General features: G+C 47.0%; 1 protein-coding gene across 2 annotated transcripts; it reads right to left on the bottom strand.

The window, feature by feature from the left end:
• Nucleotides 1-6,034: 6,034 nt before the first annotated feature.
• On the bottom strand, nucleotides 6,035-23,603 carry PRKAA2 (protein kinase AMP-activated catalytic subunit alpha 2). Of its 2 annotated transcripts, none has more exons than XM_057385480.1 (9): nucleotides 23,413-23,603; nucleotides 17,762-17,903; nucleotides 15,728-15,821; nucleotides 14,321-14,465; nucleotides 13,470-13,557; nucleotides 10,776-11,000; nucleotides 9,148-9,652; nucleotides 7,270-7,396; nucleotides 6,035-7,046 (listed from the first exon to the last, which is right to left on the bottom strand). In XM_057385480.1, the coding sequence occupies exons 3-9, from the start codon at nucleotides 15,785-15,787 to the stop codon at nucleotides 6,808-6,810; spliced, it is 1,389 nt and encodes a 462-aa protein (XP_057241463.1). In that variant the 5' UTR covers nucleotides 15,788-15,821; nucleotides 17,762-17,903; nucleotides 23,413-23,603; the 3' UTR covers nucleotides 6,035-6,807. The 2 variants fall into 2 exon arrangements, with proteins under 2 accessions (XP_057241463.1, XP_057241462.1); XM_057385479.1 differs by having other exon boundaries at nucleotides 23,388-23,536.
• Between the last annotated feature and the right edge of the window lie 96 nt (nucleotides 23,604-23,699).

The following is a 23,699-nucleotide window of genomic DNA, read 5'->3' as shown; positions in this document are numbered from 1 at the left end:
AAAAAAAAAAATTAAAAATCCCTGAAGCTGTAAGCATGCGCAGCTTTGCAGCCCTGCCAGCCCAAATATTTGCATTTCTCTGGTGCAGAGGGGGAGTTTGGGGAGCTGGAGTGTGTGTTTGGCTTTGGCACGGGCTGGGACGTGCCCTGTGTCCTTCACCTTCATCCCTTCACAGGGAATCACCCCCAGGGAAGTGCTAGAGATGCTTTCTCCATGGGGTTTGGGATTTTTTTTTTCCCTTGGAGATGTTTGGGATGGATACCATGAGGCAAACTCCCCCTTCCTCCACRCCTTCCTCATCCTCCTCCCTTGCCAGAGCTCACTCATGAGTTGTGAGGTCAATAATCACCCCCTCTGTGAGCACAATGGGCAAACCCTGTGCTAGCCACACGTGCCAGCTCTTTTTTGCMTCCCAAGAAAGTTATTTAACAAGGTTTTTTTTTTTTTATTTTAAACTATATTTTTTTAGTAATYTCCCCATATATATCCTGTGATAGGCATGAGAGGCCCTGATCCCGGTGTGGTGATGCACAGTCCTTGTGGGGTTGTGCCCCAAATCCYTGTGGAACACAAATTTCTGCACTGCCAGTGGCAGCTGGTTTAATGCAAGATTGCCTTGCAATACCCTTAGAAATATTTTTTTTTCCCTCATGGACACATTCCAATGCACAGAAGAGTCTGCTATGGGCTGGCTCCAGACAACACAAAAAATGCTTTAGATACAGCAACTTAGATTTCCTCAATGAAACCACAARTTGGTTATATTTAGGTCAAGAGATTGGTCAGGAAATTAAACTCATCCTTTTTCTTTTTTTTCTTTTATATAGTACATCCCAACCACATCAAAACTTACCATTTTAATCCTCATGTGAGTGTTAAACCCCATTCCTCCACATTTCCTCTGTAAGGGGAAACCATCGTGATAACAGTTGTGAGTTGGTTGAGTCTGAGAGAACTAAAATTGTGTAAAAMGGTGATAGGACAAGGACAAACCTGGAGCATTTCCTGCAGCTGAGTTTTACCTGGATTTACATCCAATCCCCAGTTCTGTCCCCAACAGTTTTCCTGCATGATGTCTTTAAAATGCTTCTCTCTCTTTACAAGATCCGTCAGCAGATGGATGCCTGTAAATACACGGGCCTGGCTCCTGGCATGGATTTTGGGTTGGGGAAGCTATTTAAATTATTAATATGGAAATTTTACCTCCCCTCCCTGCCCCTCTGCCCCTCACCAAGCCCTGAGAATATTCGTGGTCCCATGGATGGGATGTGCAAGGATCTCCAGAGGGAAATTCCAGCTGCCGACCCCAGCCCGAGGAAGGGCACCGTGCAAAAAGGAAACTYGAAGGATTTGCTGCTTTTATCTCTTTTCATCTCTGAGTTTATTAAAGTGCAAATGTCAACCATGGAGACAGCTATCACATGCAGTGCAGTACACCGAGAAACACTTTCCACACCATAAATGGAAGGAAAAAGGCTTCGTTGTGATTATCTAATGCACAAAGGACAAAACTGAACCAGGGCTCTGTGCCCTCCCAYAACAGAAAGTACTAAAGCCATGATTTGGAAAACAAAACCCTCTCCAGGCCTTCAGCTGACAAAATAGAAAACATCAAGAAGGAYGGAGTATTTATAGAGCTCAGGTTTTTGGTTTTTTTCTTTGTTTTTTTTTTCCCTGAGCTTCATATTAATGATATGTTTGAAGGGATGCTTCTACTCAGAAATTTTAAAGTTCAGTATTTCAACAACAAAAAAAAGAATCCCCCCCAAAAAAAATTAATACATAACATTATAAATCATAAATACTCCTTAAGAGTATGAATTTAAAAATTGCAGTGGACAAGTCCAGTTCACCTCTCTCAGAGAGTTGTTCACCCAAAGATGCTGGGCCACRGACACCACAGATATCCTGGGATTCAGTTTTGCTTTGTGCTCTAAGAGAAAAAAAACAAAACAAATGCATTGAGGTACAAACCACGTGAATATAACATGATACAGAACACATGAACATGCTTTCAGCAACAAGAATAAATATTACCATGGCTACAGGACCTACTTCACAGCTTTGTGAGATGAGGATAAATAAACTACTTCCAAACTTGAAAAAAAAAAAAAAATAAAATAACCAGAGATGAGTCTTACAAATAAACTTTGATTTTTAAATTAAGGCAGCTTCAGCAGGAACTTCAAGGCTTTTGTTAAAAACAGACTTTTCATAACACCAAAAGTGTACTCGTGCTTGCAGGTAGAGCTCTGATTTACAGTCCAGTTCTCCTAATTTCGAGGATAAAAATGAGCAAAGATCTGTGCATCGAATACCAGGTGTGCTCTCTGCAAAAGTCAGTGTTCCATCAGTGGGTGTAAAGTGGGAACTCTGAAACCCAGTTCATCTGTCAGGCCTGGGAGTGAGGTACCTCTGAATCGTTAACTCCACGGCCAGGAGGCAGACTGGAAATTCAGAATTACAAGAAGCTGTTGCTTTTTTTTTYYTTTTYTTAAATAAATGAAYGATGAAAAAGGGATATAGAAAGGGAGGGCTGAGGAAGCCAAAGGAAAGCACTAAATGAAAAGCCCATACCAAAGTAAGACCTTAAGAAAGGTGACTCTAGTAAGGTACATCATACACCTGGAACAAAACCAGATCCTAAAACCTTCCAGGAAAAAAAAAACAGCGGGAGCTCGAGCTGCGGTCGGTTTGGCTCATCCAGATGTGCGATTCTTCTTCCCTCTCTCCTCTCAGCTAATAAAAGGGCGAAGCCAAATAATTGCACAACAAATGGTACTTCAAGTATTCAGAAACACGKCCTGCATGTCTCAGCGGGGGGATTCTGTGGGAGCAGGGAAATTGTGCACCTCGTGAAACGGAGCTGCCGCTTCCAGCGCTCCCAAACGCRCAGCGAAGGCACAAAGGGGCCGTGCCCTGCACACCGACCCCTCTTCCTCCCACGGGGCTGTGTGCTGACAGTGGAGAGCAGTGAAATGAAAAGGAGTGGGCAGGAGGGTTGTTTTGTTCAGAACTCATCTATCCCGACACCGACGCCACCATAACCACACCAGGAACGCGCACACCACATGCACTGACCGGCCAACTCGCCCTGGAATTGTGCACGCCTCACAAAATGCCAAACTGGAAYACACACAGCTCAAGGTGCATTTCTGACCTGTCAAGGGGAAAAAAAAAACCATCCTGCTGCCTTCACCTGCTCAGCTGTAACTCCTGGAAATAAACCTGGCCATGGTGGAAGGGCAGGATTGCCACAGTTGCTGATGCCACTTGTCCTCCCATCCCTGGGCAAGGCCATGCGGAGCTTGATGGGGTCAGCCAAGCCACTCAGGGGCTTTGCCTAAAAGAGGGATTAGAAAAAAAATCATCCCCTTTTTGCAGGTCCTCTCAGAGGCTGGGATTAGGGTGTGTGTGGCAGTGCCCAGGGGACACAGCTGCTCTGCTGGGAGAATAAAGCTGAGGCCAGTGATGCCATCTACATTTTCTATATATGCATGTATGCATATATAATAAATACATTTATAGAGCTTCCACCAAGAGCAGCACAAGGTATTTCTGAATTAACTCATCCAGGAGCCAGAGGTTTCTGTCGGAGCTTATCTGAACTCTTCATCCTTTTCATTTTGTCTCCCTCCTCCACGGGCTGAAGCAAAGTTTTGGGTGAGTTTGTGGCTTGYAAAGCACAGCTGTCCAGTGGCTTCTAAAGAATTGCACTTGGAGTAATTCAAGTTTCTGCAGTTCAAATATTGTCTACCCTGCTTTTCCCGACGCTTGTGCAYGTACCAGCGTAACTCAAAAAGAGCCGACCACAGTGTAACAGTGTGTGAAAGTTAAACTTCTCCTCTGGAAAATGTAACTGCAGGTCAGCAGCTCCTCTGCAGCTGGGAAACAGAACACAGCCTGCTTGAAGGTAAAAAAAAAAATAACAAAAAGAAGTGAGAAGTCCTCAGAGTATTTCAAAGTGCAGCACGGWTTTGGGTGAGGCTGTGATGGACAATCCAATCCGGTGTGGTCACTGAGGAGGTGCTTCCATCAGTCCTGCTCCCTCCACTGCCTCTGCTGACCCTGAGCAGGGAAATTCCTTCATCTCTTTGTACCTCTCCATATGGAAAATGAAGTAATTCTTGCTGCCTCCCAGGCAGGACTGGTTCTGCAGATCCACATCACACGGGTCTGAGAAGATGCCAAGTGCCACAAGGGGCTAATTCTACAACAGAGAAATCTCAGCCACCTCCAGGAAGCAAATATTTCCTCCCCAGGGTGTTTGCTGCTGCTTAACACCATTAGTTCTGCTGGGTAGGAAATCCCAGAGGACAAGAGTCAATTCAAAACAGGACATCAACACATCTACCTGCCCCTGACCCTCAGATTCCAGCACACCAGCCCCTGATCGAGGAGGCTACAGGTGCCTCCAGGATTTGGCAAGATGCTCAGCTGGGAGTGAAGATTTCAAAAGCCTTCAACATTTCAAACACATTTCACTCGTTGCTGTTTCCTGGATGGAAATTAATGCCTGTCCCTACAGCTGCTCCTGCTCCTTCCCAAAGKGGTTTATCTCCTTCACCCAAAACTGTTCAGGGCTCTTTGCTTGTGTCTCAGCCTTGATCCAAAAGCTGCTGAAGGGTTGGGTGCTGCTCACTTTGACTCTGGGGTGGGGTTTGGGGTTCTTTTTGCATGCAGGAGTTTGGCTTCTCYCTCCTTGCCAGGGATGTGCTGCTCMCACCACAGCACTGGGGACACGAATCGCCCGGCAGCCACAGCACCAAAGCCATCCCCCACCCCAGAATAGTTATTKAATAATCCTAATAGAATAAAAGGCTCATTACAAAACCTAGGAGCACTACAAATATTTCCAGTATTTCTTCTAAAAACAGAACTGTTCTGCTGTGGGTTTACAGTCCAACCACTGCTGTGTTGGATTTAGTGTTCAAAAGCTTAATAGCAAAACTAATTTTTTTTCTTTTTTTTTTTTTTGGGGAAGCTTTCTACTTTGTGCGGCTTCTGGAAAAATTTGAGCTGTAAAGTCACATTAGTGAGGATCCAAGCACAATCTGTAACAAAAGTAAGGCAATTCTGTGGTTTTCTTTTTTAAAAAAAAGGGACTTCAAGCTGAAAATGTCCATTTAACTGCCAGTAGATGGCAAAAATATCCCGTGTTTGTCTTGATTACCTTAAATGATTAGTAAAAAAAGGCTTACTGTGTTGTTCTCTTCCTTGCTTCTCATAGAAACTTGCAGTAAGTATAAATTAAAGTGCAACTGTACAAAAAAAACACCAGCAAAAAACCTCAGTGAGTCATCAGAAGCTATCAAAAAGACTGATTAAATTTTTTTTCAAGTTGAATGTCTGCATACCTGGGACCAGCAAAAGTTTTTTTGCTCTGTTTCTTAAAACACAATGCAAAAGGAAAAAAAAAAAAACTAAACCAAACCCCCCACCCAGGATTTTTTGGCAAAGTTTTCATAAAGCATTTTTTCCTTGATCAGACTATTACTTCATAATCAAGTAAATGGAATTAAATACCATGTCAAAGCCAAGCAGATGCCGACGCTGCCCATTAGATTAATCCTGTGTAATAAAAAATAATAACTCTTTTAAACAAAGAAATCACACATGCATTAGGGTTTACCCCTGGGTAACAAGAATTTAACCTTAAAAATCCCCACAGTTTGTCTTAAAAAATGAAACCCCATCCTTCAGACAGCCAGTAGTAAAGGAAGAGTAAAATTCCGTGTTGGGATACCCCTGCCTGATCGGCGGCGTGGCGAAGGTCACGGGCAGCAGCAGGACGGGAGAGCCCTTGGGCATGGAAAATGAGTCTCCAGCAGCAGGGAAGGCAGATTTGGCAGTGATTTGAGGGAGCTGACAACAGGCAGAGCTTCCTGGGAAAGGTGAGAGCTGAGTGCTCTGGAGCTGTGTGGTGCTGCCGGACAGGGCTGATCCCAACGCTGTTCACATTTCCAGGTGGGTGATCCCAAACCTGCCCTCTGCTCGCCCAAAACCAGCTTGGGATTCAGCCCCTGGTGAGGAGAGGCAGAGAGAACCAGCAGGTAGGAGGGAGGTGATGGTGAAGGTTGGGAAAAGGCGATCTGCCTTCAGCTCCGAACGTRGGGAGCGGGTCAGTGCTGTCCGGAGCTCTCGGGAGGAAATAAAGCACCTTAGGGACGCTCCTCTGCAAACCTCCCCATGGCAGGTTTGCCACAGGACCTCTGCACATCTCACTTTCCCTCCCCATCTTTAGCAGAGGGAAAAAGACAGGGGAGGGAGGCCGTATTGCACTAGTGCAGAAGCATCTAAGCAGCTGCTGTTTTGGGGAGAAAAGTGTTAAGAGAGGCCGATTAGCCGGGTGTGAACACTGCAGAGTTGCTTCATGGCCCCTCCACTCCATTTCATAGAGCTCCTGGTCAACACCTCTGCCCTGGCCCAGCCCATCGTGCCCCTGCTCTGCACAGCAATGGGGAGACATCAACCCTCCTGTAGGAACCTTGGCTGTGCCTCCCTTAACTCAGGATGAACCAGGGGGGAGGTGTTTCCCAAAAACTCAGTGATACCTTTGTTACTTTACAGCCTCCACATTGCCCACGGTGTTCACTAGGTYAAAAAAAAAAAAGGATACTGGATAAATTTCACCAGGCACCAGGAGAGAAATGAAGTTAACTTCCTCYGTGCCTTGTCAGAGGGGAGCAGGTTTTGGATTTGGACTTGGCTCCGTGGAGTGRCCRGGGGAGGAGGAGGAGGAGGAGAAGAACGAGGATGTGAAAGAAACCAGGGGCGGGTGAGTCAGCGCAGATCCTGGCGGTGCCATCAGCGGGCCAGGGCCATGATGAGGCTGGCACACATCTCRAAGAAGTCCATGGTGTGGCTGCCCAGGCGTGGGGGCACCGAGGGGATGCTGCCCACGAAGGAGCCGCTCAGGGAGCCCATCAGTGCCTGGCACTCGGTGGCCGCGGCCGCGTCGATGCTCAGGCGTGGCCGGTGCAAACCCGCGGCCGAGCAGGAGCGCTGGGGCGTGGAGGAGCCAGACCTCTGCTCCATCACCTCATCTTGGAAAGCAAAAAAAAAAAAAAGTGGGAGAAAGAAGAAAAAGTAGGATCAGTTTGGCAGCTGCAATGCAGGCGTGGTAAGGAAATGGTAACAGTAATGCAGACGAATGGCTCAAGAGGGCTTTTGCCAACTTCACTCAGCCACGTAAGCGCTTCAAAACACAGAGAATGGGTTTTAAACTTCCAGCCTTGCCCTTCTTTGTGTTCCCCATCTCCTACTCACCATCAATGCTCTTGAAGTCCAGCAGGTAGCTGCGGTTGTCCACCTGGTAGAGCTGCAGGCTCATCTTCACGTAGTTGCCSGTGACGGGGTTCTTGCGGCGCACCCGCAGGTGGTAGGCATTCACCACCTGCAAYGGGAAATGTGCCCTCATTATGGGCATTCCAGGCAGCAAGGGGAACACTTCACACCTTATTTTTTCCAAATATAAGCAAGACATCGTCTGGGGACAACAGTTTCTCAAAAGGATAATGCCTGTAAAATCAATCAAATGGCTTCACTTCCTCCTATCTTTAAATATTCTTCTTCAGGCTCTGATTCACCAGCTGCTGGAGGAGGAACTGCAGTGACCCATCTGCCAGGCACAAAAGTGATGTTTGCTCCTCCTTCACCAGCCACATGAACCAAAAAATCCACTTGTGGACCCACACACGAGGACAGTGTCCATAAATCAGGACAAGTTGGGCAGAGCAACCTCTCCCATCAGCACAGCTAAACTCAGCATTCATGGATCAGCCTCAAGCTGTGCATTTCCCCTTGCTGCTTCCCACCTYACAATCTGCTGCACCTCATTTGCAATGAGATCTTTTCTCTGCACTATATTTATGAAGCAACTGCGTGGATGGCAGAGTTTCTGTGATGAAGAGTCACATCTGAAGTTATTCTTAGGGTGGGAAAGGCTATTGTGAAACCTCCCCGTATGAAATAAGCTCCGCTGCCTACACAAAGACATTGGGCTGAGTTGGTTTGTGAGGCTGTACCAGAAATACAGCAGGTTTATTCTCTCTCTGTAAAACCAAGCAGCCAACAAATGTCTGGCTGGTGTAAGCAAATGCACCTGGCCATGGTCCATCTCCTGCCTGGTGCAGGGAAATCGGGTTTCTGGGAGTTACATGGCTTTAACGATGTAATATTATCAAAAATAAGGAGAGTCAGGAGGTTTTTAAAGAAGCAGCACTGTGAAATTCACACAGTACAACACTTGGGACCTGGAGGGAGGAGGGGAACTCCTCTGCTRATGAAGATCTGGGCTGAAATTCTCCTTACCTTGCTGCTGTTGCTCGCAGGATGCTGCTGCCAAAGGCCACAAGCCAGGAGAGCTCACCTCAGGGGCTGCACCGGGATTTGGGGAGTCAGGCACAGCGGCAGAGATCCGGGACTAACTTAGGGATTTATTACCCCAACTTTGAAAAAGACTGTGACTAGATGTTGCACAGCCCTGGAGAAACACCTGCAGTGAGTACTGTCAACTAAMACATCTGGGTTTACAAATCAAGAAGCTGAACCCTAAACTGAGGCAGCAATAACTGTCTGAAAACACATCTGGTCCAYGAGCACTGCTGCACCTCCATCAAGGAAAAGACCACCAGTGATACAAATCCTGCAGTCGAAGGCCCCCTGCCCCTCATCCCTGCATCCTTTAGGAAGATGCACACTCTGCCATTTCAGCATTTCAGCCCTGACAGGACCAGGCAGAAATAATGAGAGTTCCCCTGCTCAGGAGCACTCACGATGACCTCAAAGGAATTAGCCACTAAAATTAGAAATGTGAACAGCTCCTCTTATCCCTGCAGCTAAACGAGGCAGAACCATCTTTGCAGCCAAAGGCTCTGAGCACTCAGAAGGCAAATCCTTATTTCACAGCATAAATAAACACCACTGACACCAAAGCACTGCGAGTTTGCATTAACGAGGAATTCAGTGAGTTTGCATTAATGAGGAATAGCAGAGGGGATCACAAGATGGGGACATTTATCTGGAAACAGGTGAGGCTGTGACCACACTTACAAACCTCCCTGAGGTTTTTTTTTTTTACAAACCTCCCTGAGTTTATGGGAAAATGGTGCTGGAAGCCCACCCCAGAGCAGCAGCACTCCCTACCTTCCACTCAAAGTCCAGCTGCTTCATCGCCCGGTACACCTCGGCCATAATATCATAGGGTTTGCTCTGGCTGCGGATCCCCAGGTGCCAYTTGGCCTTTTTGACCGTCAGGGGCTTTGGCTTGGTGGTGTTGAGGGCGTCCAGAGGGCAGCGAGCTTTGGGGCTGTCGGCGATGAGCGGCGGCATCCGCTCGGGGTGCGGCTTGACGCCCGGCGGGATGTGCAGGGCGCTGTCGTCCATGAAGGAGCCGGTGGGAGGGCTGGAGGCCAGGTAGAACTCGCTGGCCTGGTTCATGATGCGGCGGTTGTCGATGACCAGGTGGTAAGCCACGGCCAGCTGGTCCTGGGGGTCGCCGCTGTACAGGCTGTTCATCACCTCCGACTCGGTGCACTCGAATTTCTCGCACACCTCGCGCACCGCGTCGTCGTCGATCACCGTGGCGTCGTAGGAAGGGTCCTCGGGGAACAGGTAACTGGGCAGCTCCTCCTTGAACCACTCGTGCTCCCTGGGGAGGGCAGGGGGGAGGAATTGTGAGCTCTGTGCTGGGCAAGGTGGGGAAACCACGGCCAGACAAGGCTAAACCCCGGCTGATGAACTGGGAGCAAAACCGAGCCTGGACTGGGACAACCCTGACACATTGGGCTTGGAACTACAACCTCAAAACTTCCATGGGATTCCCATGGGCCTGATGGAGATTCAGACCATCAAAGCTATCCAATTCTCAATGAAATCAATGATAATTGTCCAAAAGCCATGCACTGCTTTGTCTATAGTTTCTGTGTACCGACTGTAATCTTGCTACACGTGCTGGTGCTCCAAAGTGTAATTAAATCCTCTAATCTGAAGGAGTTAAGAAATAAGAAAGGGAGTTTGCATGGGTTTACTTGTAGGGTAAAATTAAGGCAGGCCATTAAAAATGCTTTAAAAACCTGAGAATTCCTGGAAGTCCTAGTAACATTTAAAGTTTCCTTTGATGATATCTGCAGACAGAAATGTCTGCTTAAGAGCCCAATTTTTCACTTTACCTGGAATTTCTACAGCAAAGCATTCAAATAAAAGATTCATAGGCACCGCACTCACTGACTACACAGGAAAACTGTGCTGCCTTTAAAATTGAGCCATTTGCTTACATTTTAAAGTATATCAAATATTTACAGATAATTCTTGGGTTTCTCCTCCTTTTCTACTGGATACACAGCAAGTACAATGATTACCCTCTTTTGCTGGTACTCAGAGGGAGGTGGTCTTGAAATAAAGTGATGAAAAGTGTCTGGTGGATATGAAGTTCTTAGGATTATTGCATGCTATAGCTGGTTTTGCTAAGTGCAATTGGGAGATTTTCAAAGGTAATTTCAAAATGCAGTGAAGTAGAATTTTAAATATAGGTACATAATATATACATAAAATCCTCATCCTATTCATCATCACCCACTTCCAGCCAGCAGCACCCACCTCTCAGAAGGGTGCAGGGCTGCTCATTAAATCATTTGGGACAAAAAACATCTGGATTAGCTGAYTACTCTCAAAAACCACCCTGCCCACCTGCCAGCAGGTGACCCCCAGCACAGTCACCAGGACACTGAAGACCCCCAAAGGCAGCCAGCCCACCCCAGCCCACCCCAGCTGACCTGATGTCCTTGATGGTGGCTCGCTTGAGGGGGTCCACCTGCAGCATGTGCATGAGGAGCGTGGCCACGGAGCGGTTGAGGTATTCAGGGATGTAAAATACTCCCCCCCGGATCTTCTTGAACAAGGTGGGGACGTGCTCGTCATCAAAAGGCAGGGTGCCACACAGGAGGGCGTAGAGGATGACACCACAGCTCCAGATGTCCACCTCTGGGCCAGCATAGAGCCTGCAAAGGGCAGGAGAAATGTGAAACTCCCATTCTCTTCTTGGTCAGGGTGCAGGTTCTGTGTCACCCCCTCCTCTCCTCAGGGTGCAGGTGGGAGTATCAACTCCCAGCTCCACCAGGGGCAAAGCTCAGCCCAACCTGGGGCTGCTCGTGTGATTCTCTCCAAATCAAAGCTGCCTCAGCCAAAACTGCTCGGGGAAACCAATGGCAGAGCTGGCACTGGCTGCCCACACTCCTGGGTACACCCCTGCCTCACTAAACTCTCCAAAAAGCCAAACCCCACATTTCCAAGAGCTCTGCTGGGCTGTTTGTTCCTTTGCCTTGAAGGCTCAGCCAGAAATTTCTGTTCACTGAATGAGGCAGATTGAACAGCAGCAGCCATTCATCTCTGAGTGTTTATTTTTGGTGGAAGTTTGTGTGCTGGTATSTCAGTGCTCCCTGCCACCACCAGCTCAGGACATCCCAAATATGCAGTTGTGCTGCTCCTTGCTCAGTTTGCTTATCTCCTTTTGCTACAACTGATGCTTGAGGCRACAATTACCCTTGGGCTGTGAGGCCCTACCAAAATACAGAGGTTGAAATGCAAATGCAGAAGTCTCTTAATGAAATTTTGGCATCCTGCTCTTGCCCCTCCTGAAAAGCATCACTGCAGACACAGCAGTGTAGAAACCACACTGCTCATGCACGTGGCCATTCTCTGAACACCCCAAAACACTGGGTCTGCTTGTCCAAGGGTGAGACTTGCCCTGCCAAGGCCAGGGACAGCAGTAAAGTCACTCTGGAAAGGCAGAGATCAGCTGGATGGCAGCTCAGTCCTGCCTCCATGCCCAGTTCCCACAGATCAGAATGCCCTGATTCTTTTGCTGATAACTGCACTGCCTGAACAGTATTTTGGGCTTTTAGGCTCTAATAAGATGCCTTTTTATGGCTCTGAAACCTGAGCTGTCACACTCCACTGCTTTTGTGCTCCAGCAGGAAAAGCAGCAGGAGCCAGGAGTCAGCTCCCCCTGCCCCACACACCCACCAGCAAGGCAGGGAGAGGGTGGATTGTGCCTAACCCCCCAAAATGCAGCTCTCTACAGCTCTGAGAAGAGGCCAGCTGGGCACACTGAGCAGGGGCACAAAACTCRGGCAGCCCTGAGACCGTGGGTGAGAGTGCTGAGGGAGGGATGCAGCTGCAGCCACTGAAAATCTACAACATGTGGGGCTTGGATTTGGTTTTTCTCCTCACTTTTGTTGTTACTAAGCTGCATTGCCTGTACCCTTGGAACACTCAGGGACTAAATCCTTCTTGCTGATCTGCCATGAGCCTTGTCTCCTGCAMAAACTGAGAAACATGTGTCTGGCCTTTACTGAAATGGAAATTGTGTTAGTATTTTTTTTTGGAATCCCAGAAGTTTCTGGCTTTTCCCCRTTCTTGACAATGAGGATTTACTTGATTTCACACACAGAGCTGTAGCCACAACAGGGTTTTTGGATGCTAGTCTAATTCCTGGGATGCTCTGCCAACACTTGCTCTGGTGTAAACAGGGATAAAATAATCATAATCACAGCAAAAGCATTCTGAACAAAATGTTCTATTTAAAAGCTACAGCTATAGGCAAAAAGACATTGGATTAGGAAAAGTAAAGCTCATGGCAAAGGGAGAYTCAAAGAAAAAGGGGCAGATAATGAGATGCAGAGTTTGAAGTGCCACACAGAGGACTGAAAATTTGAAAATCTGTATTYGCAATCCTTGCTAAACTATTCCAGAGAGATTAGGGAAATATGTACATTCTTTGTAATTTCTGTTCCTGACAGCAAAATATACGAGGTAACACTTCTGTATCGACAAGTAAAAGTCCAATTCAGCCTTGTGGAGTGTGTCCAACCCTCCATGTGCTGTACAGATGTTTCATGGTGAGAGATGCAACCACCGAGGAGGTTTATCAATTCAATTATTCAGTTCATAACAAAGCTCTGAAGGTTGAAYCTACTACCACAACCAAAATCCCTTGCTTAAGGAACCAGAAAACAAATATTTTCAGTACAGGTGTTGGGAAGTGATTAAAGATCTTCCTGGTTAATTTGTTTGTGAATGGTTTTCCTCATTAACACTGTTTCATATAAAAGGTGGGCAGGAGAGGAGGAGGTGGCCTGGAAAATCCTTTCCACCTGGAACCTCAGTATTTGCATCCAAAGAGTCATTTTCACCCTCTTTAATTAGCAATATAAACAGTCAGCATCTGGTATTAATAATTCCTCCAAAGTAAACACCTGTAGCAAAACCTGGTTTGCTGTCACAGCTATTGAGAAGTAAAATAACCGAGAAAACCTTCAGATCTCTGCCAACAGATTCACCCAAACATAAAATCCAGGTTGGAAGGATTCAGCTGCTTTCACTAGATGTGCAAAGCTGTTTCCAATACCAAGAACAAATTTAAAATCCATGTGCTCACACAGACTGTGATTAGAAATGGCACATCTTACCTTCCAGAGATGACTTCAGGGGCTGCATAATTCGGGGAGCCGCAGCTGGTGCGTAGGAATTCACCATCGGACATCATATTGGACAGCCCTAAAAACAAAATGTTTATTACATCCTGATGTTTGATCTGAAGGTCCAGCCATGGAGGAATCTGTGAGAAGTGGGTATTTGGAGGGAACTGCTGATATAATTTAGATAGACTCCTTTGAGCTGATTTGAAAATTATTATTGTTTTCGTTATTATTGTTATTATTGGTTTGGGGTTTATTTTTTATCCACACCCAAGAAATACTCACTCCAGGCTAATTTTACTTCTYTAAGCCGCAAATCCCAGAGCATAATTCATCCCAGAGCACTCACTTCATATGGGAATTGGGTGGGGCCGTGAAATGAGTAAATCTTCAGAAGGATTTACATTGCTAGAAAGGACTCACCAGGACAGAGCTGGTAGCTGGGGTATTTTAATGGATTTCAATCTGTAATGCCACTTAAAGACTCCTGCTACTGCTGGTTGGTGAAATGAATTGAGGCCAAGAGCACACGGCCAAACGGAGAGAGAACATGCAGGAAAATAAACACAGCTCACCCAGAACTAGCTGCACCGAGCCTGCCTCTAACATAAATTAGGTAAACTTCATGGTGGGTGATTGCACTAAAATACAGCAGAGATTTACAAATTACTCCATTCTCAGTGCAGCCTGCAATGGGCAATCCCTGCTCAGTGTTTAAAGTGTGGGATTTAAGGTGGTTGTGGCAGAGGGCTCTGGGTTTTTGTACGGCTGCTCCACCCTCGGCCACGCTCCAGCAGCGCTGGCTGCACCTCTGGAATGCTGCTCCTTGTGGGGTCACATACCAAAATCAGCTATCTTTGCATTCATGTGGGCATCCAGCAGCACGTTCTCTGGCTTCAGGTCCCTGTGCACCACCATGTGCCTGTGGCAGTAATCCACAGCAGAGAGGATCTGCTGGAAAAGGCGCCGAGCTTCAGCCTCCTCCACCTGTGGGGACAGCAGAGGGAACAGCCCTGGGGTTTGGCTCAGCAAGGAGCCAAAAGCTTCCAGGGTGCAGAGAGAAAATCCCAGCGTGCCCGAGACCAGCAGCAGCAAATGAAGCAGATTTCTCACCCTTGAGTTTTACAGTGTGCCAGGGTTTGTAAATGATACAGCACAGAGACCTCAATTTACCTCAGCTGCCAACAAGAACATAAAGGTGGCACCTATCAAACCACAGCCTCCTGTGCCAGTGGACAAAACACCACAGAGAGTGTTGATGGGAGCAATTCCCCACGAACTTCCTCTGGAAACAACAGGTGAATACTGTGCTGATTTTAATTACCTGTATAGCTAGAAAGCTGCATGAGCTATATTAGAGAAACTGTATTTCAAATTGTTATTTTTAGTGATGAATTCCAWAAGATTCCCTTCACGAAAAGCTGAGTTTATGAATGCAGAAGTTAAGAAAGGATCCAAATGAGTCACTGAAAGGATCTAGATGGGTAAAATGTGTGAGAAATCAGAACTGTACACAGAAAATTGAGTCAGCTCCATCGACCATGGCACTAATCTAACCCAATTTACTGTAAATGTATTGATTTTGTAGCCCATAAAAAGAGAGGAAATGTGATGGGCTGATCCCTCACCTGAACCCTTATTCTGGATGTCCACTTTGGCCCATTTTTCTCTCCTTGCCCTGCAGCTGCTCCTGGGGCAGACACTGGCAATTCTCTTTGTAACCAAAATCTCACATTTCATGGGCTCAACCCACACCTCAAGTGATTTATACCCACTGGGACTGCTGGCATCTGAAAATGTTGTTCAGATAAGCCACATCCTTGAAAAGTCTTCAAAGAACCTGACATGGAGCCAAGGGGGATCTGGGAGAGGTGAATGACTGGGGCAAAGACCACACCAAGAGATCTTCCCCTCCCATGCCATAAATTTGCTGCTGAACCGTGGGGGTTTTGACAGGCAACCCACAGCTAAAAATCACAAAAACAAGCCAGCATTCCAAAAACTTGCCCTAAGCAACACGTTCCCTTGGGTATTTTGGCTTGAGGGTCAAAAATACACCAGAGAAYGCTGCGAAAAATCACACCCAAGTTTCGTGTGAGCCACTACAAGACACCCCAGATGGGGCTGCTGTGAAGCAACTTCTATTTTGGGCCTTAACCTTAACTGTGCTCCCTTGAGCATAAGTTTTGCTCCTGAACATCATCCTCTTCCCACACAAGTGTTTGGGCTGGCTCAGGACTGGCACTTACACGTCCGTGCTTGCAGATGTAATCAAACAATTCCCCGCCGGACACGTACTCCATGACCATGAAGAAGTCTGTTGGTGTGCTGATGACCTGGTACCTTCAWAAACACAAGCAGATTTAGAAAAAATGTGTGATTAAGGACAGGGAAAGGCTTCTAAACAGATTATTAATTCCACATCAATGTTTCAAATAAGATTTTGTTTGCATCTTGCGTTTACAGTTGCTTTCCACTTCTGAAAAGCCACCTCTTGTTTCCAGTATAATCTTCCACTTATCTGTGAAAGGACCTCTTTTCCAGACCTCTGATTCGCCTTCAACCTTTTAAATAACCCTCTGAAATATCTGCCAGGCAATCTTATCACATTTAGGACTGCCCTGACTTTCAAATTTCCCCTTTGGGCAAGATCTGCAACAACAGCTTTAATAATGAATGCTTGGTTAGCTGGGGGCAAGGAGAGGATACATCTGGTTTCCCTCATATCAAGAAAAAAGAAGATAAAGAACTCCAGGCACTAGGGAGAGCTTCTTCTGGACAGGTACAGAAACAAAGATGAGCCCAACCCCAAAGTTATTTTTCAAATATTAAATCCTTCTATATTCTAGAATGGGTAGAAAAAACACAGAGTATCACCTTCAACTTGCAAATTTATTCTCCATTTTCCTTTAAAATGATCCCTGGGTGCTGTAAAGGCATTTCAGTGTCCCAGCTGGAATAAACTGCCAGTGATCAGCTGAGGTCAATGCAGCCCCAGGAATTCAGAGCAGCACCAGCTGGGACCTCCCTCTCTTTTATTTCACATTCATTGTTTTGTTGTTGTTTACTTCTTTTTTTTTATGAATTTCTTCATTTTTTTACAGCTGGGCTGTAATTTGAAACAAAGAGATTTCAGCAATTTTCAGAGTTTGGCAAAGGCACATGGGATAGTCTCATAAAGAYCAATAGCATGAACCTCGTTTTTCTGCAGACATTTGGACACAGGCATCCAAGTTCCTGTTAACTGCCCCAATATTTCTTTTATATACATTTAGAAACTTACTGAAAGACGTTTGTGTGCCCCAGTCTCCTTCTCACATCTTTATCACTGTTTTTCACAAATGCAACATGTACCACAGGACACTGATATTGTCAAACCAGATTTAATTTCCATTGCTTTGACAAATGTGTGAACAGGATTGGACTTGCAGGACTCTGGGTACACAGCTGAGGAGTCTTTCTGGCTTTTTTTTTTTTTCCCCCCATGAAATAATACCAATCTGTTCTCCAATAAATCCACAGAACTGTGAAGTTACTCTAAAGTCAACAGTTGCTGCATGGTTAGTTATTTAACTGTAGAGAGAATTTGTTTTCCCTTGCCTCTAAGTCCCAGGTATTTGCTATATCTYGTGCCAGTTTTAAGGCTGACCTAAATGTCAACTTAGCCTTGCAGTTSCCATTCAGCAGCTTTCTTTTATAGAAATGCCAAAGATATTATCGAGTGCCTCGTTAATGTGGACTGGCTGCACAAACTGGGGATTGAGCAGGAGCCCCAGAGGCTGCAGTGCAGGTGCTGATTTACGACTCAAACTCAGGTTCATCAAAGCAGTGACTTCCAAAACTTGTGTCTGAATAATAAATTTTGGAGAAAATGTTCTTTTAAGCTCGGGATAATCAGTCCATTAAAACATAAATCCTATTGACCGGAGGCCAAGATTTCACTYCAAGAGCCTGACCATGGTGCGATTCATGGAATCACAGAATGGTTTGGGTTGGAAGGGACATCAAAACCCATCCAGTTCCAATCCCTGCCATGGGTAAGRGACACCTTCCACCAGACCAGGTTGTTTAAAGACCCATCCAACCTGGCCTTGAAAACTTCCAAGGACAGAGCAGCCACAGCTTCTYTGGAAAAYCCATGACAGTGRATGATTTAACACCCAAAAACTTAACCAAACACATTTTTTACTACTCTAATCCCTCCTCTGAAACCCAGTTAACAGTGCATGAGACATCTTTGTGTCCAGAGGAGTAGCTGAACACGTGGCAGGGAGGGTACTCACAGTTTGATAATGTGAGGGTGCCGGAAGAGTTTCAGGTTTTGAATTTCTCGTTTGATCTTCCCAACCACATCCAGGCTGCGGATTTTCTGCCTGTTCARTATTTTCACTGCTACTTTGTGCCCCGTCAGCTGGTGCTCACCAACTATTAGAGAGAGAAAACATTGCAAAGTCACTAAACAGAGCAGCAGGATTCACACAAGCAGTTTAGGACAYTATAAGCAAAAAGCCACTTCTGAARGGGAAAAAAAGMAAAAGATGAGGGGTGAAATATTTTAAAATTTTTATCTCTTCCCTGTTTTCCCTGTGGAGTCATAGAAGGCAGAAGAGAGGGGACCTATCTGCCAAAACCACTCCACTAAATAAAACAGAGTGAATTGCTGGAGGAGGTCATACCCCAAGCTAATTTGCAAGGATTTATAGCATGTAAAAGCTAGATTAATCAGAGACAGATATATTTAAATGGCAGAGGAGAATCTCCACCATAACACACTGGTTGACGAAATCCCTCATAAACCCAGTCTTAAAACTAGACCATCACACTTCTTTTTTAAAAAAATGCTACAGGGATTTTCCCTGCCCAAAATAGGACTGCAGGATTTGCATTACTAAAATGAATTTCTATTTATACTTCCTCCAGCGTGCTTCTCGCTTTGATGACGAGCTGCAGGAACGCTGCTGGACTGCAGGAGCAAATTCTGCTTTTAGGAAAGATGCAAACTTCAATATGTTTGGGGTTTTTTTTAAAGCACTTGGTGCATTGAGATGCTGATGTTTATCTCCTGCTGCTCAGGGACAAATCAGCACCACCACAAACTGGGAGCAGCCCCTCTGTTATTGGGGGAATTGCATTTAATGATGTGAAACGAGCTCAGCCTGGGACCCATTTGTTATCAATAAACAGACCACACAAAAAAAGCTCCCAGGAAGCAAGATTTATATTGAATCTGAGAGCAGAAACTGCTTGAAAACTGAATGTTTATATCCCAAAACAATTCTCAGACCACGAGCTRCCCCTTCCCACTCTTTTCCAGTGTGATGATATTCAACAGGGAAGCTTTCCTGAAGGCTGCACAGAAAAGCCTGCTTACAGTAAATATTTGTGCTCTCTAATTACGCACGTCACCCTTGCAGCAATAACACACGGCAAAAGGAGTTAATTATTGCGAGCAAACCTTGTTATTACACTATTAGAGGCTGTAATTTTGGCAGCCCTAATGAGCTGATCAGAAGCACACGGGGTGAGCAGGAGGCGTGAGAAGGGCAGGGCAGCAGCACCCAGGGCACGCCAGGTCACTATTATTAGCCACCAGATAAGACYTGCCAGAGATTCTTTCCCCAAGAAGAGCATCCTAAAAATAAAACACTTTACTGCCCTTGAAAATTAAAGCAGCACCACTTTGCATGGCCATTTTATTCCTCGTAATACTTAAAACTACTAGATGATGGAATGAAAATAAACTCAGCTTTGCAGCAGAGATGCAATTTAGGGATTAGCTGAGGGCTGGAGGAGGCAGATAATTCCTCTGGTRCGGTGCAAGGAGAGTGCTGTAAATAGTCCAGGGAGGCATTTTCCCTGGTGAATCCTTGGGGAGAGGAGAGCAGGGGAGTGCTGCAGGGAGCTAAAGCAAAGTTTTTTCACCAAACTAGGAGAAAAAGCCCTGATTTCTGCCACCCTTTGTTTTAGGACAACACTTTCCAGCCTTGCCTCAGCATATGCTTTGAAAAATTTTTATTATACACTTGGGGAAAAAAAAAAGGGCCATGCCTAGAATGAATAATTATTGTTTTTAATACTATTGCCAAATAGTTCATCCCCTTTCCCATCCGTGACAAACAATGTGTRACTCTGCAAAGGTTTGCTAGCACAAACACATTAATAATTAAAAATAAACAGCCTATTTTGTAATCCATCTTTTGCTTACAGTAAGCATTAGATACAGAGATATTATTGTTTCTGTCCCCAGTGACTTGTTAAGCCTCCTTGAACTCAGTGAGAGAGAGACAAAGAGAGAACACAATTTCCTCTGGGGTGGGAGACTTTTAAGTCTTTGAGGTCTCTCTGTAGCTGCAGGAATTTTTATATGGCCAGTAGGGACAAGAGTCACCATCTCTGACCCCCAGGATGATCCCAGGAGTGAGGGACAGGTCCCAAATCTCCCACAGGCACGGAGGAGGATCCTCACCCCAAGGTGGCCTTGGCTGGTAGGGAGAACACCTCCTCCTTCCCCTTCACTGCCTCCCTGAATTAAAACAGTGGAAAGGAGAGTCTTCTCTTTTAATTATTTTTATAAAAGGAAAAAAATGAGGAGGAATAGTGATTACAGCACCACGAGCATAAATAATAATTAAAACCCCTTGACAGCATGGTGTTTTACAACACTTTTTTTATCCTACCAGCTCAGGCAGCACAAGCCATTAACATTTTTGCAAATGCTTCAGGGGAATGTAGAAGCTTATGGAGGGGTGAGGAAACTCCTTTCCTATCAGCTGTGCTGGCCCTTATCTCAGCCCAAAGAGAAAAATGAAACCCATCCAAAGCATATATTTAGCAGTGCTGCATTAATCCTGCCCCAGTGCCACTCGCCCGTGCGTTGTGTCGTCCTTTCCTTCCTCTGCTCAGTCTCCTTTGGTTTATTTTCCCTCTGACACAAAGTTTGTCTTTCAGCAGCAATGCCACAGGGCCTGGGAAAATGGGATCTGATCCCGCCTGGAGCCTGTGGAGGGGCCATCAAAACCAACATAAACACAACCCAAGCACTGCCAGCCCTCGAGGGACACAGATTGGTCACTTTGGTGGCAGACAAGGGTAGGAAAGAAACCACCAAGGCCCCCATGCTGTGGGTGGCATCACATGGGGAAAAAATAATAAATATTTTTAAAAAAATATTTGGGTTACTCTGCTGGATTTTGACTGAAGCTGTCCAGGCTGCACCCGCTGTGAACCTCGTTGTGTGAGAGCTTTTGGGGACCCACAGGGTGGGATGTGCCTATGGCAAACACAATTTGTTTAATCTGCTCTTAGGAGATGCCACCTCCTTCCCCCAATGCTTTGCTAAACTGTAAATCCAAGATCTTCTCCACAGTTCTGTTTTCACAGATTATTCTCATCTTTGGCCTGGAGGACAGGCAAAATAACTGTATTTGGTAAAAATGCTGTGTGGTAACTTCAAGCCTGGACATGACACCTCCTGTCCATCCACCTCATCAGCTCCTGCCACCTTCCTCTCCCCCCACAGATGCTGCATCCTCATCCAAATTCCCAGATGGGATTTCAGCATTATCACCAAAATCCTGCTCTCATCTGCCAACCCATTTGCTCCCCTCTGTGCCTAGAGCGGACTTTCTGTAAATGAGATCAAGAAACGGAATGGGCTTAAAACAAAACAGTTTCTTGCAGTGTTCAGCTCCTTTTCAGGAGGATCAGTTCCCTGATGACCCAGGCAGTGCTAAGCCTGTCCCCAAAAGGGACTTTTTYTGCCAYGTCTCTGGCTTCTGATGGCTTMAAATGACCACTCAGCTTCAGCCATRAGCTCAAGCTCTGGTTTGTACCCCAAGCCAATAAATCCTCCCTTTCATTGCCATTTTCTTATTTYCTTAGCAAAAATAATCCCGAACAACTGTAAATTATGATTTCTTAACTCTGAGGAGCAAAGTAGAAAAAACTGCCAAAAGCAAAACCTTGTGCAAAGCAGAATTTGCAGAAGACACACCAGCAACAAGAAGTGTCACAGATGGCACCTGACTTCTCACTGAAAAAACAATTATTACACCCAACACACAATGTTTAAATCAATCAACAAAAACCTCTTTACTTTTCTCACAAGAATACAAGTTTTTCTGAAGCTCACTCAATTAAAATGCTATAATTCTGTATAAATGGAAGATTCCATTTCTTAATTTCAGTTCCCAGTCTCAAGTATAAATTTCACCTGCCAGTTGTGGGCAAAATATTAAGGAAAAAAAAAACCAAACAGATAAAGGGTACTACTAACCTATAAAGGATTTTGAGCTAGGAAATCTCTTTTATATTATTGCAAATGTTTCTTTGGAAAACATCCATTTTTACCAAAGTTGGGTCATACGTGGGGTGGGTGGTATTTGTGTTAGTTAAGGAAAAAAAGGCTATTGTTGGCAGGTTTAAATTGGTCTGCAAGGAAAAAACCTGTCTTTGGAGCACTTTTTGAGGTCTCCTCGTACACACGAGTGATTTAAATGGTCCTTACTGTTAGAAGTATTTATTCTGATAATTCTTTAGACAGTAAATTTGTGGTTTGGGATTAAACGCAGCAATATATTTTTAGGGGCGTGATTAATGGTCACAGGTGGACTTAGCTGCAGTGGTTGTGGTGGTTTCTTTCATCTGCTGTCAATTTGGGTTTATTTTAAAACTGCAGTCGCTGAGAGCAGGCACAGCACCCCTTTGCCCAGCCACATCCCAGTGGGGTGGGGGATCAATGAGTGGGGCAGCTGCTCCCCTGGCTTGAGCTAAACCCATTTCCTACTGGGAAACACGGCTTAGACAGTGAATTTTTTGGGTTTTCTGGGTTTTTTTTTTTGGTATCTTGTTTAAAAACTAAAATTTCCACAGAGTGGCAGAATTCACAAGAAAACACAAATATTTGCAAACCTCACAGCCAGGTAAAGCAAAGCTGATGCCTTCACAATGTGAGTTGGCTGCTCCAGCATGACTGGCCAAGGAATTCCAGAGTGGAGCCCCAACCTGACACAATTCCCCCATCCTGCAATCCTGGAATGGTTTGAGTCGAAAGAGACCTCATCTCATTCCACCCCCTGCCATGGGCAGGGAGAACTTCCACTATCACAGGGTGCTCCAAGCCCCGTCCAACCTCGCCCTGACCCCTTCCAGGGATGAGACAGCCACAGCTTCTCTGGACACCCTATGCCAGGGGTCCCACCATCCTCACAGTGAACAATTTCTTCCCAATATCGCATCTAGCCATACCCCTGTCAGCATGAAGCCGCTCCCCACCACCCCACACCCTRCCAAAAGTCCCTCTCCAGCTCTCTCGCAGCGCCTTTAGGCACCGGAAGGTGCTCTAAGGTCACTTTGGAGCCTTCCCTTGCCCAGGTGAGCAGCCGCAGCTCGCCCATCCCTGCCGGAGCCGCTCCGGGGCTGCGGGGCGCGCTCGGCTCCGCGGGGCGATGCTCGGAGGGGCGGCAGCACGAACCCCCTTCGCTCCCGGAGCTCCTGCCGCCCCTCGGGAAGGGAAGGAGCCGGGAGCGCATTCCCGGCACCGAGGGGCAGGACGCGGTGCGCGCTCCAGCCTCCCCATCGCCTCCCTCCGAGCGCCGCAGCAAAGTTTTGGTGGGTCCGGCCGGCAGCGCGGGCGCCGGGGCTGCGCCAGCCCGGAGCAGCGAGGGACAAGCGCCGCATCTCCCAGCGGCCGCCCGGCACCGCCGCATCCCCGCCCGTGTGCCCCGGGAACGGCTCGGCCGGCCGCTGTCCCCGGGGATGCTGCGGGAGCCGCCGGGGGAACGGCGGCAGAGGGAAGGGAGGGGATGCCGGCGCGGAGGGGAGGGGAGGCCGCGGGAGCGGCGGGAGGGAGGCGGCGGCGAGGGGCGCACCCGGCCCGGCCCGGCCCCGCCCGCGGCCGCGGTACTCAGCCCTTGACTTTGCCGAAGGTGCCGACCCCCAGCGTGTCCCCCAGCACGTAGTGGCCGATCTTCACCCGCCCATCGTGCTTCTGCTTCTCGGCCATGTTCGCCCCCCGCCGCCGGACCACAATGCACAGGGCCGGSCCGGCGGGGCGGGGAGCGGCGCGGAGCGGAGCGGAGCGGGCCCGGCCGCCCAGGGGCGGGGAGGAGAGCCCGCCGCCAGGTGGGGACGGGACCCAGCGGGATGGGGACACCGCCCCGGCCCGGGGAACCTGCCCGGGAACACCCCTGGGGGCGGCACCTGCCGGGGTGACGCCCTCCG

The sequence above is a fragment of the Malurus melanocephalus genome, unplaced genomic scaffold (genome assembly GCF_030028575.1).
Source record: "Malurus melanocephalus ecotype Western Australia unplaced genomic scaffold, MMel_1.1 scaffold_831, whole genome shotgun sequence".
NCBI lineage: Eukaryota > Metazoa > Chordata > Aves > Passeriformes > Maluridae > Malurus > Malurus melanocephalus.
Note: the sequence above shows the minus strand (reverse complement) of the source record. Positions and strands in the feature narration are given on the sequence as shown.